This window comes from Danio rerio, chromosome 17 (assembly GCF_049306965.1).
Source record: "Danio rerio strain Tuebingen ecotype United States chromosome 17, GRCz12tu, whole genome shotgun sequence".
In the NCBI taxonomy this organism is placed as follows: Eukaryota; Metazoa; Chordata; class Actinopteri; order Cypriniformes; family Danionidae; genus Danio; species Danio rerio.
This window is the reverse complement of record NC_133192.1, coordinates 31,038,629-31,053,322: the sequence shown is the minus strand read 5'-3', so window position 1 is coordinate 31,053,322 and position 14,694 is coordinate 31,038,629. Positions and strand designations below refer to the sequence as shown.

Genomic DNA, 14,694 nt, shown 5'->3' with positions numbered 1-14,694 from the left:
CTGTATTGTTTATTTTTTCTGATAAATAAGCAGATATAATTTTATATTTACAATTATTTGTATACTTATTTACATTTAACATGCAATATTGGCATTGTATTCACAGTTTGCCTCAAACAACTAGCAAAAATAATGTTTGCTTTCTTTAAGCATAGTAATTGATGAAAATGTCATATAATTAATAATACAACCTACCGCATATCAATTATGCAATGAAACATCTTAATGGCCGTTGTCGTTTGCCATTTAAAATGCATTTTAATTTATGCCTAAAGTAAATTAATCACAATAATGAATAAGGTCACCTGCGGGTGTGTTTGCTCCATGTGGACCAGGAGACTCTTGCGAGCTCTGTACTAAATTAAGGAAACAGAGAGGGTCGGAGAAACATCGGGTCAAACTCATTGTACTCAGAGGCTTGATGATTCTTCTCATCACACAGGAGGTTACTGTCCTATTTCCCTGCTAAAACAACAAAGATGATATAAGCTCTTGTCAGAGTTTTGACACCATTACCTTCAGCAGGGACATTGTCTCCTCTAGTCATTGAACTCTATGTTTGAGGATGCAGACTAAAGTGCCATTCAGTTATGACAGATATATACTGTAAGAGATACATTTTTGAGTGTCTGTCAAATGTACTGTTGGAGGGAAAAAATCATCTCAGCACTTAATGTTGACTTTTATTGACATTAGTGGGTTTATTTGGCATAAAAAAATTATTGACAAAAGTTAAAGTTTTTTTTTTTTTTTTGCTTAAAAATAAGTTAATGTTAATATTTATTTTAAATGCTTGTTTTAGTTAATGCATAAACTGATGTTAAGTGAAAACTTATTGTATCTAAGTAATATCTTTAAAGCTAACCTAGTTAGAAAAATAAACTAAATTAATTAAATAAAAAAAATAATTAGTGAATTAAGATTTTGAATGTAAAAATTCAGAATATTGTTAAAAACTATGACAGTTACTTAGTGACTACATAACCATGTACATTTTTACATTTCATTCATTCATTTATTCATTTTCTTTTCGGCTTAGTCCCTTTATTAATCCGGGGTTGCCACAGTGGAATGAACTGCCAACTTATCTAGCAAGTTTTTACGCAGCGGATGCCCTTCCAGTGGCAACATATCTTTGGGAAACATCCACACAAACATTCACACTCATACACTACAGACAATTTAGCCTGCTTGTACCGCATGTTTTTGGACTGTGGTGGAAAACCGGAGCACCTGGAGGAAACCCAAGCAAACACAGGGAGAACATGCAAACTCCACACAGAAACGCTAGCTGACCCAGCCGAGGCTTAAACCAGCTACCTTCTTGCTGTAAAGCGACAGCACTACCTACTGCGCCACTACGTCGCCCTTTTTTTTTTTTACATTTTATTTAATTAAATTTAATAAATTTGTGTTTTATTTAAAATCAAATCATTTTGCATAAGTTTTACTAAAACTAACAAAATTTGAAATGTAAAAATTTTAATTATTAATAAAATATAGTTATTTAGTGACTTCATTAAATTAAATTCATAGACATTTAACTTTAAACTGAAATGTAAAAATCATAATCATTATTAAAAACTATGGGGGGCGGCACGGTGGATCAGTGGGTAGCGGTGTCATCTCACAGCTAGAATAGATAGCTTCACTTTCAAAATCTTCAAATCAGAAAATTCATAAACAGTACAGTGAAACTTCCAAACAACCAAAACCCTCCAAACAACTCGCATATACTCAACGAACAAACAAATAACACACAAAGCGGAAGAAACGCACATATTTCTGTCTGAGTTTAGCTCAGTTTCTCCTCTCAGTCGTCCTGTATGATCCCTCAGCAGATAACAGTGTCCTCTGCTCTAAATTTAGCCATCAGAAAGTCAAGCGCTGGAGTAAAACACTCGCCCAGCAGCTCTCTGATCGGGTGTTTCTGGGACAGGGGTGATGTGTCGGGTCTCAGACTGTGTGTTTTTGTGTCTGGTGGTCTTTAGGTGGGCTGCTCCAGTGGAGGTGAACGGCCTGCTGGAGTTCTACACGCTGCACCAGTGGGCTTTGGGAGAGGAGCCGCTCATCGTCTATAACAGCTCTGAGCTTTTCCAGGATTATACAGTGCGGAACCTCGTCCCTGGATCCACATACCTCTTTCAGATAGCAGTGTGTATTTGATTCACCATGCACACACACACACACACACACACACACACAAAACATGCTGAGGTTCATGTCATTGAGACTTTCATTTCATTTTACCCTTTCAGTATTTGTTGGAATGCTAACTGTAATATCCATCCATCCATCCATCCATCCCATAGCTGTCCGTTCGATAGTCTGTCTATCTGTCTAAAGTTATAATTGTTAAAGAATATTGTTGTCTTAATTTGAATATTTTTTATAAAATACAATAAAGTACACTGAATAAATTAATAACAATAATAATAATAATAATAATAATACGTTTTATTTATAGTGCACTTTTCTCAGACCGAAAGCGCTAGGCAAACAGGGCAAACAGTAACAAAGCAGAACAATAAAAAAACAGTAAAAACACCCCAATTAGACAATAAAAAATGAACTATAAAATTGAATGATTAAATTGACAAAAATAATCAACCTTAATTAAAAGCAACGGTAAAAAGTTGAGTCTTGAGAAGTTTCTTAAAACAGTGCAGAGAAGCAGCATTCCTGATGCTGATGGGTAGACCATTCCATAGCTTAATCCCACTGTACGAAAAAGCTGCACCACACATGGTCTTAAGTTTGTTTTAATGTCTAGATGCAGTGTCTAATATTTTAGGTGGGCTAATAATTCTAACTTCAACTGTGTAACTGTTTATTTTTCCCCAATTTCTGTTTAACAGTGAGAAGATTTTTTCAACAATAGGGTAATAAGGCAAGTTATTGTATAATGATGGTTTGTTCTGTAGACTTTTCTAAAACAATCTATCTTAAAGGGGCTAATAATTTTGACCCTAAAATTTTGTTTAAAAAGTTAAAAACTGCTTTTATTCTAGCTGAAATAAAACAAATAAGACTTTCTTATTCCCTTTCCTTACTATGTTAAACGTCATTTGGGAAATTATTTAAAAGAAAAAACATTTCAAAAGGGGGCTAATAATTCTGGTTCAACTGTACTATGTATACACACACATGGATATATATATTATTATTATTTATATATACACATTTCTGAAGCTATTTTGATGTTTATAATAATGATAATATCGTCAAATACCATGACGTTGCCACCTTTTTAAAGTTGACCACTGTGTCCTGCAGGCGTGCACAGGTGGCGGCTGCACCCTCAGTGACCCCAGCACAGCCCGCACCGAGGAGAGCTCACCGGAGGAAGTGCCTGCCCCAAACATCCTGTCCCTCTCTCCACATTCCCTCCACCTGTCCTGGACCCCCCCGCGCAAACCCAATGGTGAGTGGGGTTGAAACTAGCACCCGGCAGAGGTGAATTCATATTCCAAATGGGCATTTAGTTAAGGGTGCTTCATGTTTAATGATGGGTTCGCACATGGAGAAGGAAGAGCAGCACTTTGTGTGGCGGAGCGGGAGTGAGAGAGAGAGAGAGAGAGAAAAGGAGGACGCTGGGTTTTAAGTGGATGAAAAGTGCTCCCTTTTGACTGATGCTGTGAACTGCAGCTTTAGCGGTGGCTGACAGGGCCGTTCAGTTCACTCGGCGGATGAGGTACAACACTGCAGACTAACGGGTTTGAGAGGAGATTAGAATTGTTTTGGTTAATGTTAATTAGCATAAAAAGAAGATTGGTTGTTTTATTTGTTTGCTTAAAGTGTTTGATGTTTTATTTAAACAAAGGTTTAATTTTTACGTGGGACATAATATATTGAAGGCTTTGTTTTTTTTAATCTTGTGATAATTTTTTATTGTGAATTCTGATTGGATATTTAAATATATAGTCTGTTGATCATTAATTTAAATATTTAGTTGACATTTGAAGTGAAGGCTGAGTGAAGGGGATCCGATATGGGCTGATTTTTTTTTTTTTTTTTTTTTTAATGTAAATAAAATTATTTATTTCACCTTTTGTTTTATAAATTTATGTATGCATATTTTATAAATTATTTTATCCTAATATACACATTAGGATAATGCAACCTAGTATTGTTATGATAGTGTTCAGTTAGACATTATTAAGTACATGACACAACTGGCTGAACATCACACTTAATAATATTTATTTTTATTATACATATGGTGTTTTCACTTACACATTTTTATAAAAAAAAAAAAATTATTTATATTTAAAAATATTTTTTCTTTTATGCTTAATTTATTTTTCTTATGTTTTTAGAATTCGTTTTAAAATCTTTTAATAAAGAATTTTACGATTTTAACATTTATTTTCAGTATTTATAAATATTGAAAAGGGGTGGTGAGGTGGCACAGTGGGAAGCACTGTCTTCTCACATCAAGAAGGTTGCTGGTTCGAGCCTCGGCTGGGTCAGTTGCCATTTTTGTATGGAGTTTGCATGTTCTTCCTGTATTCGCATGGGTTTCCTCTGGTTTCCCACAGGTGAATTGAATGAGCTAAATTGTCCATACTGTATGTGTGTGAATGACATTGTATGGGTGTTTTCCAGTGTTGGGTTGTAGCTGGAAGGGCATCCGCTGCTCAAATGTAATCTGGATAAGTTGGCAGCTCATTCCGCTGTGGTAACCCCTGATTAATAAAGTGACTAAGCCGCAAAGAAAATGAATGAATGAATGAAATGTAAAAATGTACATGGTTATGTAGTAAAAATCATAGTTTTTAATAATATAACCTAAAAAGAAAATAAATATGAAATATTGAAAATCCAAAATCAAACAAAAAGTGCTCAGGGGATAGTCTAAATAATGTGTTGGTGCTCTTTGGGCAAGGGGTTCATAAGAATAAACAGCAAAAATCGGTCCAAGGCACTCGAAAGATGTGGAAAAAATATTAAAAAGCTTTAAAAAAAAATTTAAATCCTTAAAAGTATTTTTTAGGGATTAGCCATGTAAATTAATGCTTTTTATTACGTTTTCCACTTCTTTTGAGTGCCTTGAACTTACTATTGCTGAAATATGAAATAATTAGTCATTAAAATTTAATATTGAGTTAAATGAAAAAGTGAAAAATACAATAATAAATACACTGAATAATATGGGTGAATTTGCTTTTACAATCATTATAGAAAATACATTATTGTGTTTATTATTAAATGTCTTACCCATCTCAATGTGTGCTTAGTGTATAATTATAGAACTGTCACAAATTTAAATAAAAACAGTATTTTAAAACATTAAATATTATAATGTATTTTATTAGTTTTCCACATGTTCAAATACTGCAATAAAACATCAAAAGCCTGATCTTGCCTAAATATTAAACAATTCTGTGAAGAAAACTGTATTTTATCGCAAATAAAAGCTGTTAAAAGGCATATGTTGGCATCAGACAATATACGGGAAAATATTAAAGTATTTTTTATAGTAATTAAATAAAGTACACAGCTTTTATTATCTAATGTGCTATCCATATCAAGGCATATAAAGCTCTGTGTATCATTAAAGAGATATTACAAATTGAAAAACAAACAATTAAAACTATTTTGCATAGTGTTCTTGCATTTTATGTAATGTATACATTCCTTTTCCACGTTTCAGAGATAAAAAAATAATAATTTGGTCTTGTTTAAATATATTTATGCATTAGTAGTGGATGCCAAAAAAGTGTAAAAATGTATAATTAACCAACATAGCTCATTGTAATATTTGCTTGATTAAATGCACAGATTTATAAACAGCGTCTGAAAATATTAGTGCATCATTATAGAATTGTTACAAATATATTAAAAACGAAGCATAAATTCACTGTTTTTGAAGTGTTAGTTCAAGCCCAGTGCAGCTTTTCATGTCTGTTTCCTTGTGCACTGGGTCAAGCTGAGTTGTCCTTCTTGAACCTTTTAACCGAGCGGTCCATCTTGAGGGGTGTGTCCCGTGAGCAGCTATAAAGAGAGCAGGACCAGTATACGGCTGTGTTTACATCTTTTACAACACTCTTTCCCTAATGCTTGCCTTTAACAGAGGGCTTTAAACAAAATGGCCAGTTTACATCAGGGCATGTGAGGAAATCAGTGGAGCAAACAGTGTTCGGGTATAAAAATCTGTCCTGGAATAAGGATTTATGATGGAAGGGCAATTTTAGATTTGATATCAAGAGTCATGCATGTGCAATTCAATGTTCAGTAACATTTAGAACATTTCCTATTACTGTATTTTGGCTACTTTTCATCGAATTTTCTTAAGCTTTTTGGATCTGAAGTGGTCTGGTGAAGTTTCAACATATGTACTGTTTTCAGTTTCCTAAAATTCTCTCAGAGGCTAAAATCTGATGGCCTTATTCAGCACAATAAGCAGCCTGTATGGACACTTTTTTTTTTTTTTTTGTTTGGATATTTTGTATGGATATTAAAAATAAGAAGTTGAGAACTTGATGTGTTTTTTTTTAAGCGTGTTTAGTACAAAATGATATGAAAATCATTGTCCCCATTAAATATTATAAAATAGTAATTTTACTTTATTTTGTAAGAAAGTCCATATGTAAAATAGCATTAATGGCATTCATTCATTTTCTTTTCGGCTTAGTCCCTATATTAATCTAAGGTCGCCACAGCGGAATGAACTGCCAACTTATCCAGCATATGTTTTATGTAGCGGATGCCCTTCCAGCTGCAACCCAACACTGGAAAACATCCATACACACTCATTCACACACAAAAACTACGGTCAATTTAGCTTACCCAATTCACCTAAAGCACAACACCCACACGAACACTGATAGGACATGCAAACTCCACACCAACTGACCCAGCCAGGGCTCGAACCATTGGCTTTCTTCCTGTGAGTTGATCATGCTACCTACTGCACCACCGTGACGCCCCTCATCAATGGCATTAAATTTTTATTGCTTATTGTTATTATAAATTCTATGATTATCATCATGCATATACTGTTTTTCTATGTTGTTATGCAGGTTTTATATTTCTTTATGTTCCTTTCTTTATACTTTCACCCGTACACTATCTCACACGCACAGACACACACACACAAATCTGACTTTGGCTGTCTTAAATGTTTTTCTTTTTTACCTTATTTTTTTATTTGATTTGTCTCCTGTAATTTCTATATTTCAAATTAAAGTGATTCTCACCTTGAAAGAACAATGACCTTTCCTCTAATATGTCTGTTAATATGGAAAATGACTGTGAAAATAAATATAATAATTAAAAACGTTATGCATTACAATCCAGTTCAATTTTATTTTATTTTTTTCACCTTTTCAAACACGGAGATAAAATTGCCAACACTTGGACTTCTCTAATTATTAAACTATTCTGTGTTAAACATGAAAAAATTCTCTTTAAATACAGTTGAAAGACATTTTAAGACATCTGTTTGCATGACTAAAAGACAATGTTTATATATAAAAAAATTTAAATGTACAATCATTAACGAAAATACAGAGCTTTTATTATGAAATGTATTATCCATAGCAAAACACACTCAGTGAATACCTGTTAACATCGGGTTGTAAAAATAAAGGATATACCACCTTAAACACCCGCCCCCAAACAAAAAAACAAATCCCCAAATTAGTAAGTATGTCCATCTGGAGCTGTTTCATTGTAAATAAACAGTTCAACAGTCAGTAATATGTTTTATTATTATTATTTACAAAAGAAAGAAAGAAATAGTAAATAAATAGTATATATTAGCAGCACATAAGTGAACAAATAGTCTACTATATACTGTATAACAGTTTACAAACACTGTGTAGCTTATAAATTCTGATTAAAGAGCAATGAATGAATTGTTTTTGTTTGATTACATTAACAGAGGGAACATAAAAAGTCCATCCATTGACCACTGGCTGAAAGATTTAAAACATTACATTGTGTACTGGAAAGAATCACCTACAGTATAAAGGGCCAATTAAAGGACTACCATAAAATTTGGGTTCTGTTTATACAATTTTTGGAACGAAACCATACAATGACACAAGCAAATACCTCTTACACTACTGGTTAACTGATTGATATGTGTATATGGGTGTTTTTGTATGTGAAATACAGTATATGTTTTTCTATGGCCTAGTCGATGTATAGCAATACCTGTTCAACTGAATTTGGATGCTTTGGGTGAGGGAGGGGGGAAGAGTAAAATGTTAAAAAGTGTAATTTAATGATAAATTTCAAGTGCTTTTTCTACAATAAAAAATGTTTTTAAATAACAGAGGTGTCACTTTAAAAATGCACACATCTATAATGAAAGCATTTGATTGCTTTCATAACTTTTTATGCTCATTTAGGACAAAATTAGAAAAAAGCCATCAAGATAATAACATCTTTAGATGTTATTATTATTAATTATGTGTATATGTCTGTTCAAACACGCACCCAAAACCCAGACTTTCGCTCCGCTTCAAATCACAGGTACAGAATTCTTTTGGGAAACAGAGTCTGTTTATCACTACGAAGTGTGTCAGCAGACAGTCATGCACCGCTATACAGTATGACTGTTTTGAGGATTGCATAGGAGGGTGCAGCATCTGAAATAAAAAGGAAGGGAATCTCACCGTTTTTATATTTATTACAAAGTATTATGATGACAAAGTCTTTTGTGTAATTCTAAAAGTGTAAATGCTATTCTGTTACTGTTCAAGCATTGATAAGAAATAAATAGTAACAAATAAATTTTAAATCTGAAATGTTTATTTATTTATTTATTTATTTCAAAGTGTTCTCATGCCTACAGTAAACAAAACGAAAGCACAGAACAGGCTTACATTTAAGAGCGAGGGGCGTCCCCTGGTGGTCCAGCTGTATGGCTTACGCATATTATTGCCACCCATCATAGAAAGATTTTAATTATGGGAGAAATAAGGGAAAATACCTTTGCTGCATGATAGCAGGATAGAACTGTAGAATATGCGAGAATCCTGGGAAAAACAGGAGGGTTGACAGGTATGGCTCAATGTATTATTACAAAACTGCTTAAAAATTGAAAAAAAAAAAAAAAAATTCTGTGAATGTTTTTAGTTGTGTGTTTGTTTATTTAAATCCCGGCCCACAATAGAATGAAAATAAAAAAAGGTTGTAAATGTAGTATTTGGAAACCCAGCGGTGGCCAGTAAGTGAACTGTAGCCAGCAACTCATATTTTGTTTCACTTATCCCTTAAAAATTGACAAATATATGTTGTAAATGTTGAGGCTCTGTAAGCATTTTTGATTATGTGATAGGTTTACATGTCAAGCACAAGCTGTATTGCCTCGTACGCTATCGGCCATATGCTAAACGTGCATTAATTTTCTCCACACAGGTGTGATTAGCAGCTATGGTCTTTGGATGGATGGCACGCTGGTGCAGAATTCGTCCCTGATGGCTTCGGAGGTGGGCGATCTCTCCCCGTGGAGCCTGCACAGTTTCCGTGTTCAGGCCTGCACGGCTCAGGGCTGCGCTCTGGGGCCCCTGGTGAGAGTCCACCACATTTACATTATGTTAATGCCTCCTCTGCGTGTCAGATGGCAGCTCAGCATCATAAAGGTGATCGATTCACTCTGTTCAATAAAGCACCTTCTGCTCACGCTTGACATTTGGTATAAATGCCACTCTGGGCTGGTTACTGCTTTGATGGGCTATATTTGGGCATTTTTCCAATATGTGTGCAATATTTAGTCAAATGGCCAGTTCTGCAGACACAGCAAAAGTTGGAGCAAGCAGCGAGAGGTTGAGTGGCTGTGGTGTGGCTGGATAAGACGTATCTCATCATTTAGTGGACAGATGGTGAGGGAAAAGTGCAGGCTGTGATTTTGTAATTGTTTTTATTTTTATTAAAATAAGCACTCTTCATGCTTTCTCAACGTACTTAGTTCAATACAGTGAGCTTAATCAAAGGCTTACTGCAATATTTCCACCAAATATACTAGTTATGATAATGGTATTTGCATTAGGTTTTCAAAATATTTGTTTCTTTTGTTTGTTTTTGACAGATGGCCTTTTTGTTTACTAAGGCTGCTTTTTATTCCATTTAATTTGTATTTTTTATTTAATTCTAAAAATTGTAAAAACAGTAGCATTGTAAAATATTAAACAAATTGTTTATTTGATGCTCAAGGAATATGTTTTATGTTTTTTAAACCTTGCTATATAAATTTTTTGTTCGTTTTTTATTTGCTAAATTAAAAGGTTTACTATTACTTAATCTGATGTTTTGCCAAATGTGCGTGAATTTTGTTTTGTTTTGTTTTGCTTTGCTTTGCTTTGCTTTGCTTTGCTTTGCTTTGCTTTGCTTTGCGTTTTGTTTTGTTTTGTTTGTTTTGTGTTTTGCTTTGCTTTTTGTTTTGTTTTTTTGTTTTTTTGTTTTTTATTTTTAGTTTTGTTTGTTTTGTGTTTTGCTTTGCTTGGCTTTGCTTTTTTTGCGAAATTATTTTAGACATATAACAAATGGTTACATTTTGATTGATAGTCCTAGTTCCAAGCAGAAAATAGGTGCATACCAGTTATGCAGTAATCTATTCAGATAGATAGATTGTTAGATGGATGGATGGATGGATAGATAGATAGATAGATAGATAGATAGATAGATAGATAGATAGAGATAGATAGATAGATAGATAGATAGATAGATAGATAGATAGATAGATAGATAGATAGATAGATAGATAGATAGATAGATAGATAGATAGATAGATAGATAGATAGATAGATAGATAGATCATTATAGTGTATAGTGCTTTATTTGGGACACCACTAATATATTTATCTCGGTTCTTAGGTGGAAAGCAGGACTTTAGAGATGCCCCCCGTTGGCCATGTGACCCTTGTTGTCTTCAGCGAGGCGCCACATTCAGTACGAGCCAAGTGGGAGGCTCCCGCTGAACCCAACGGCAATCTAACCTACACAGTCCTCTTCGCAGGGCCAGGTAAATCAAACTTAACTGCTCCCCATCGCTTCTCCACATCCCCCTCAGTTCCTCCGAGTGAACGCAACACTGCCTCCCTGCATGCTACCCCTGCTCCTCATATTGACTTCTGCTGTTTTCCCTTTGTTTGTTTACAAACAAAAATGCTGAAAGGTCAGTGAACCTTAGCACACCCTGCCTGCGCGGTAATAGGCTTAAATGAATTGTTGTCGGCCTCCATTTTGCTCAGGCTGACTATAGCAGGCCGGAAGGGCTTCAAGAGGACACCCGTACTCATCACACGCTCTTCTCCTCTCATTCTTCACGGGATGAAAGCGGACAGGTTTGTTAAAAAGCGTAATGGCACGTTCAAAAGGAATCTCCCGATGCTCGGTTGGAGCTTCCCCTATGCTGGTTAGAGGATAAACGCTTGCTGTAATGAGAGGGTGAGGGGTGCAAACACGCGTTCTTTATGTGAATCTGTCAAGATCATGAAGCTGCAGAAGTGCAGATGCGAGTGCTTGTCAGCCACATTATAAGTGTGCAGTCACATTGTAGAGTACATGCTAAACATGCATTCGTAATGTCTGTGCCATCCCATATATAGCGGCAGCGGTTGGTGCATTTTGAACTTTTTTGAAGTGACATATGTTGGAATTCAGCTTCAACAACTCCAAATCTCAATTAAAGAAATATTCATACTGTTCAATATTTTGATCAGTTGATTGATTGATGGATGGATGGATTGATTGATTGATTGATTGATTGTTGGTTGGTTGCTTAGTTGATTGATTGATTGATTGATTGATTGATTGATTGATGGATGGATGGATGGATGGATGGATGGATGGATGGATAGATGGATGGATGGATTGATTGATTGATTGATTGATTGATTGATTGAGTTTCAAATCATTGTCTGTAAAGATTTAAATGATTTCAAGTAGTTTAATATACTATACTATAAAATGTTAAATTGATATCATTAAAAAAATGTTTGGTGAGCAGCAAATCAGCACATTAGAATAGGTTTTGAGGGACATGTGATGTAACATTGAAGACTGGAGTAATGTTTAAGACAATATTTAATATTTAACTTATTATTTATTGTAATAAAGTTGTAATTCCTCCCAATTCTGAGGTTTTGATCACTTCTTTCAAATTCTGAAAGATTATAAACTTTTGAACGGCAATGTATAATAAAAAGAGCTTATTTACAATGGAACCTGTTAAATATATTGCTCTATATGGAGACAGTTTGATCTTTTTTTTAAGAGTACATACGCATTCATTTACTATAAGTATGTGAATGAATTGAGTGTAATGCTGAACCCTGTGTTCCTCATTCTTTCTCTCGTTTATCCTGCTGGTAGGCTTCCAAAACTGTGTGTATTCCTGGTCAAAGTCCAGCCAGTCTCAGATGAAAAGACTGACCTGCACCTCTATGTGTCAGCACTTCTTTTTGTCTGCCAGGCCAATAGAATAGATTGTCTCTGTCCATTAATCAAGAGTTCATCTGTACAGCTTACAGATTCTTCACATTTAATCCTGCCAACAGCCGTGTGTGTGCGTGTGTGTGTTCCAGTATGTGTGCTTCACTGTAGTCCACCTAAATGAATACATTGACATTTTTATAACGCATAATCATCCACGATCAGCAAATTATAACCTGTAATGTGCTTGTTTGTTGAAAAAATACCAAAACAGAGGTTGATTTAAAGAGCGCTATATTACTCTGTCAGCGTCTAATTAAGCTGAGCTCACCTGATCGTTAATATTTGCAGGAGATCGCTTACAAAGCAATCAGCCGGCCACTTTGATGGACGCAGGCTTTACCGTGTATACACTTCTGCTGTTTGTATGGATAAATAAGAATCAAATTTGTCAGAGATTTGCCATTCAGCTGTCTTTATTTCCCCTCTTTGTGTCATTGACCTGAACTGCTGAATATGTAACTTGATATACAGGAACTACAGTTTTCTGTGGACTCTCCAAGCCTACAGGCAAGTCTGAGGGTGTAATAATGTTATTACTACAACCACTACCAATAATAATAATAGTAATAGTAATAATAATAATAATAATAATAATAATAATAATAATAATAATAATAATAATAATAATAATAATAATAAATTAAAATTGTTTATTTAAAGTCTTGTTTTAAACTTGAAGTGATAGTTCACAAACAAAAAAGGAAATTAATTACTAGTTTCACTCCTTAAAAAAGATATTTTGAAAAATGCTGTAAATAAATAAATAGGGCAAATATTATGGTTACACTGAAAAAAAAGTACACTTTAAATACCTAAATTATGTACTCAATTGGAAAAAAAAAAAAAAGCTTATTTCAAAACCAAAAAAAAAACGATATTTTGAATAATGTTGGAAACCTGTAATCATTGACTTCTATAGTATTTTCTTTTTCCTACTATGGCCAGTGAATACAATTTTTCAGCTTTCTTCAAAACATATTGTTTAGTGTTCAACAGAAGAAAAGATCGAAAAGGTTTGAAACCACTTGTGTGAGTAAATAGTGTGTACGTTTATATTTTTTGGGTAAATTATCCCTTTAAGACAGCTGTGCTTCAGGTATTTTCTGATACCGTTTTAAGCATTATTCAGACCTTATTTTGAGAAATGAATAGCTTTAACATGGGAATTAAACATTTTATTTTGATAACGGTATGGTTTTGGTAGCTTTTTCCACATTTTCTAATGCATTTTAATAACATGTTTTAAATAAGCTGTACTCCTAGACATTATGTGGTTTCACAAAATCTGCTTCTAAAAATCCAATAACTCTTAATAATATGAAAATAAATGTTTTATTTTTTGTTTTATATTTAAAATTGTATTTTGTTTTCATGTTATGTTATTCAAATAAAACACACAATGCCCCAAATGCAATGTATGAAAAAAAATCTAAACAGAATGACTAAAGAAATATATATATATTCTGATTACAGTTAAGACCAGAATTTGGTCTACAACACAAACACTTAACACGGAAAAACTCACATAACTTCTGGCTTGTGAACTGACATCAAATGTACCCCTCAAAATATTTCACAACCTTTTTAGAAATGCATAGGTTGCCAGGTATTAACCCCAAGAAAAGACATGCTTTATTTAAACATATATGTCTTTTAAAGGATGTATTTCCACCAATAAACTTGTAGCTTTGTATTCTTCATCTTGACTCCATCTTTGAATTAGACCAATTGTGTGGTAAATTCTGGCAACACTAACAGAAAAACACTTGTTAGAATATTCCTAAAACTTATTAACTAAACTTTTTGCATGGGTAAAAACAAAAGTTGTTGCCTTTAATTGTAAAATTCAAATTAACTGTACGAGTCCTTTCAACTTATATTAAATTGTATAACTAAAAAGTATAGTTAAGGTTGTTTTGGGGCTCTGAAGAAGTTTTGATTAACTTGATTGGCTTATTTTAAAAAGTTAAAGTATATAAACATCTTTTCCTTGCTTTTTTATCATATAAATGTTACAGTGTATCTTACACTCTGACCATATGCAGATACCTACTCTAAATAACCATGTTATTATCAATAATAATCTCATCACAATTATATTATTAGCACAGAACTTTATGATTTATATGTACATTTCACTTAAAGGCCATCTATTTTCCCCTTTCTCAAGTTTTTTGTGTTTCCAGGATGTCTGTAAAGTTTCAACTTAAAATACCCATCAGATTATTTATTATACCTTTTTGT

The 14,694-nt window shown here is 33.7% G+C and overlaps 1 protein-coding gene across 2 annotated transcripts in view; it reads left to right on the top strand.

Annotated features, from left to right (window-relative positions):
• Positions 1 to 14,694, top strand: part of ush2a (Usher syndrome 2A (autosomal recessive, mild)) — a 394,144-nt gene that overhangs the window by 170,507 nt on the left and 208,943 nt on the right. For both annotated transcript variants that reach the window (XM_009293147.5, XM_073928624.1), the window contains exons 34-37: positions 1,992 to 2,154; positions 3,277 to 3,424; positions 9,373 to 9,524; positions 10,828 to 10,975. In XM_009293147.5, coding sequence (XP_009291422.2) covers positions 1,992 to 2,154; positions 3,277 to 3,424; positions 9,373 to 9,524; positions 10,828 to 10,975 — 611 coding nt within the window. The remainder of the gene's footprint in view (positions 1 to 1,991; positions 2,155 to 3,276; positions 3,425 to 9,372; positions 9,525 to 10,827; positions 10,976 to 14,694) is intronic.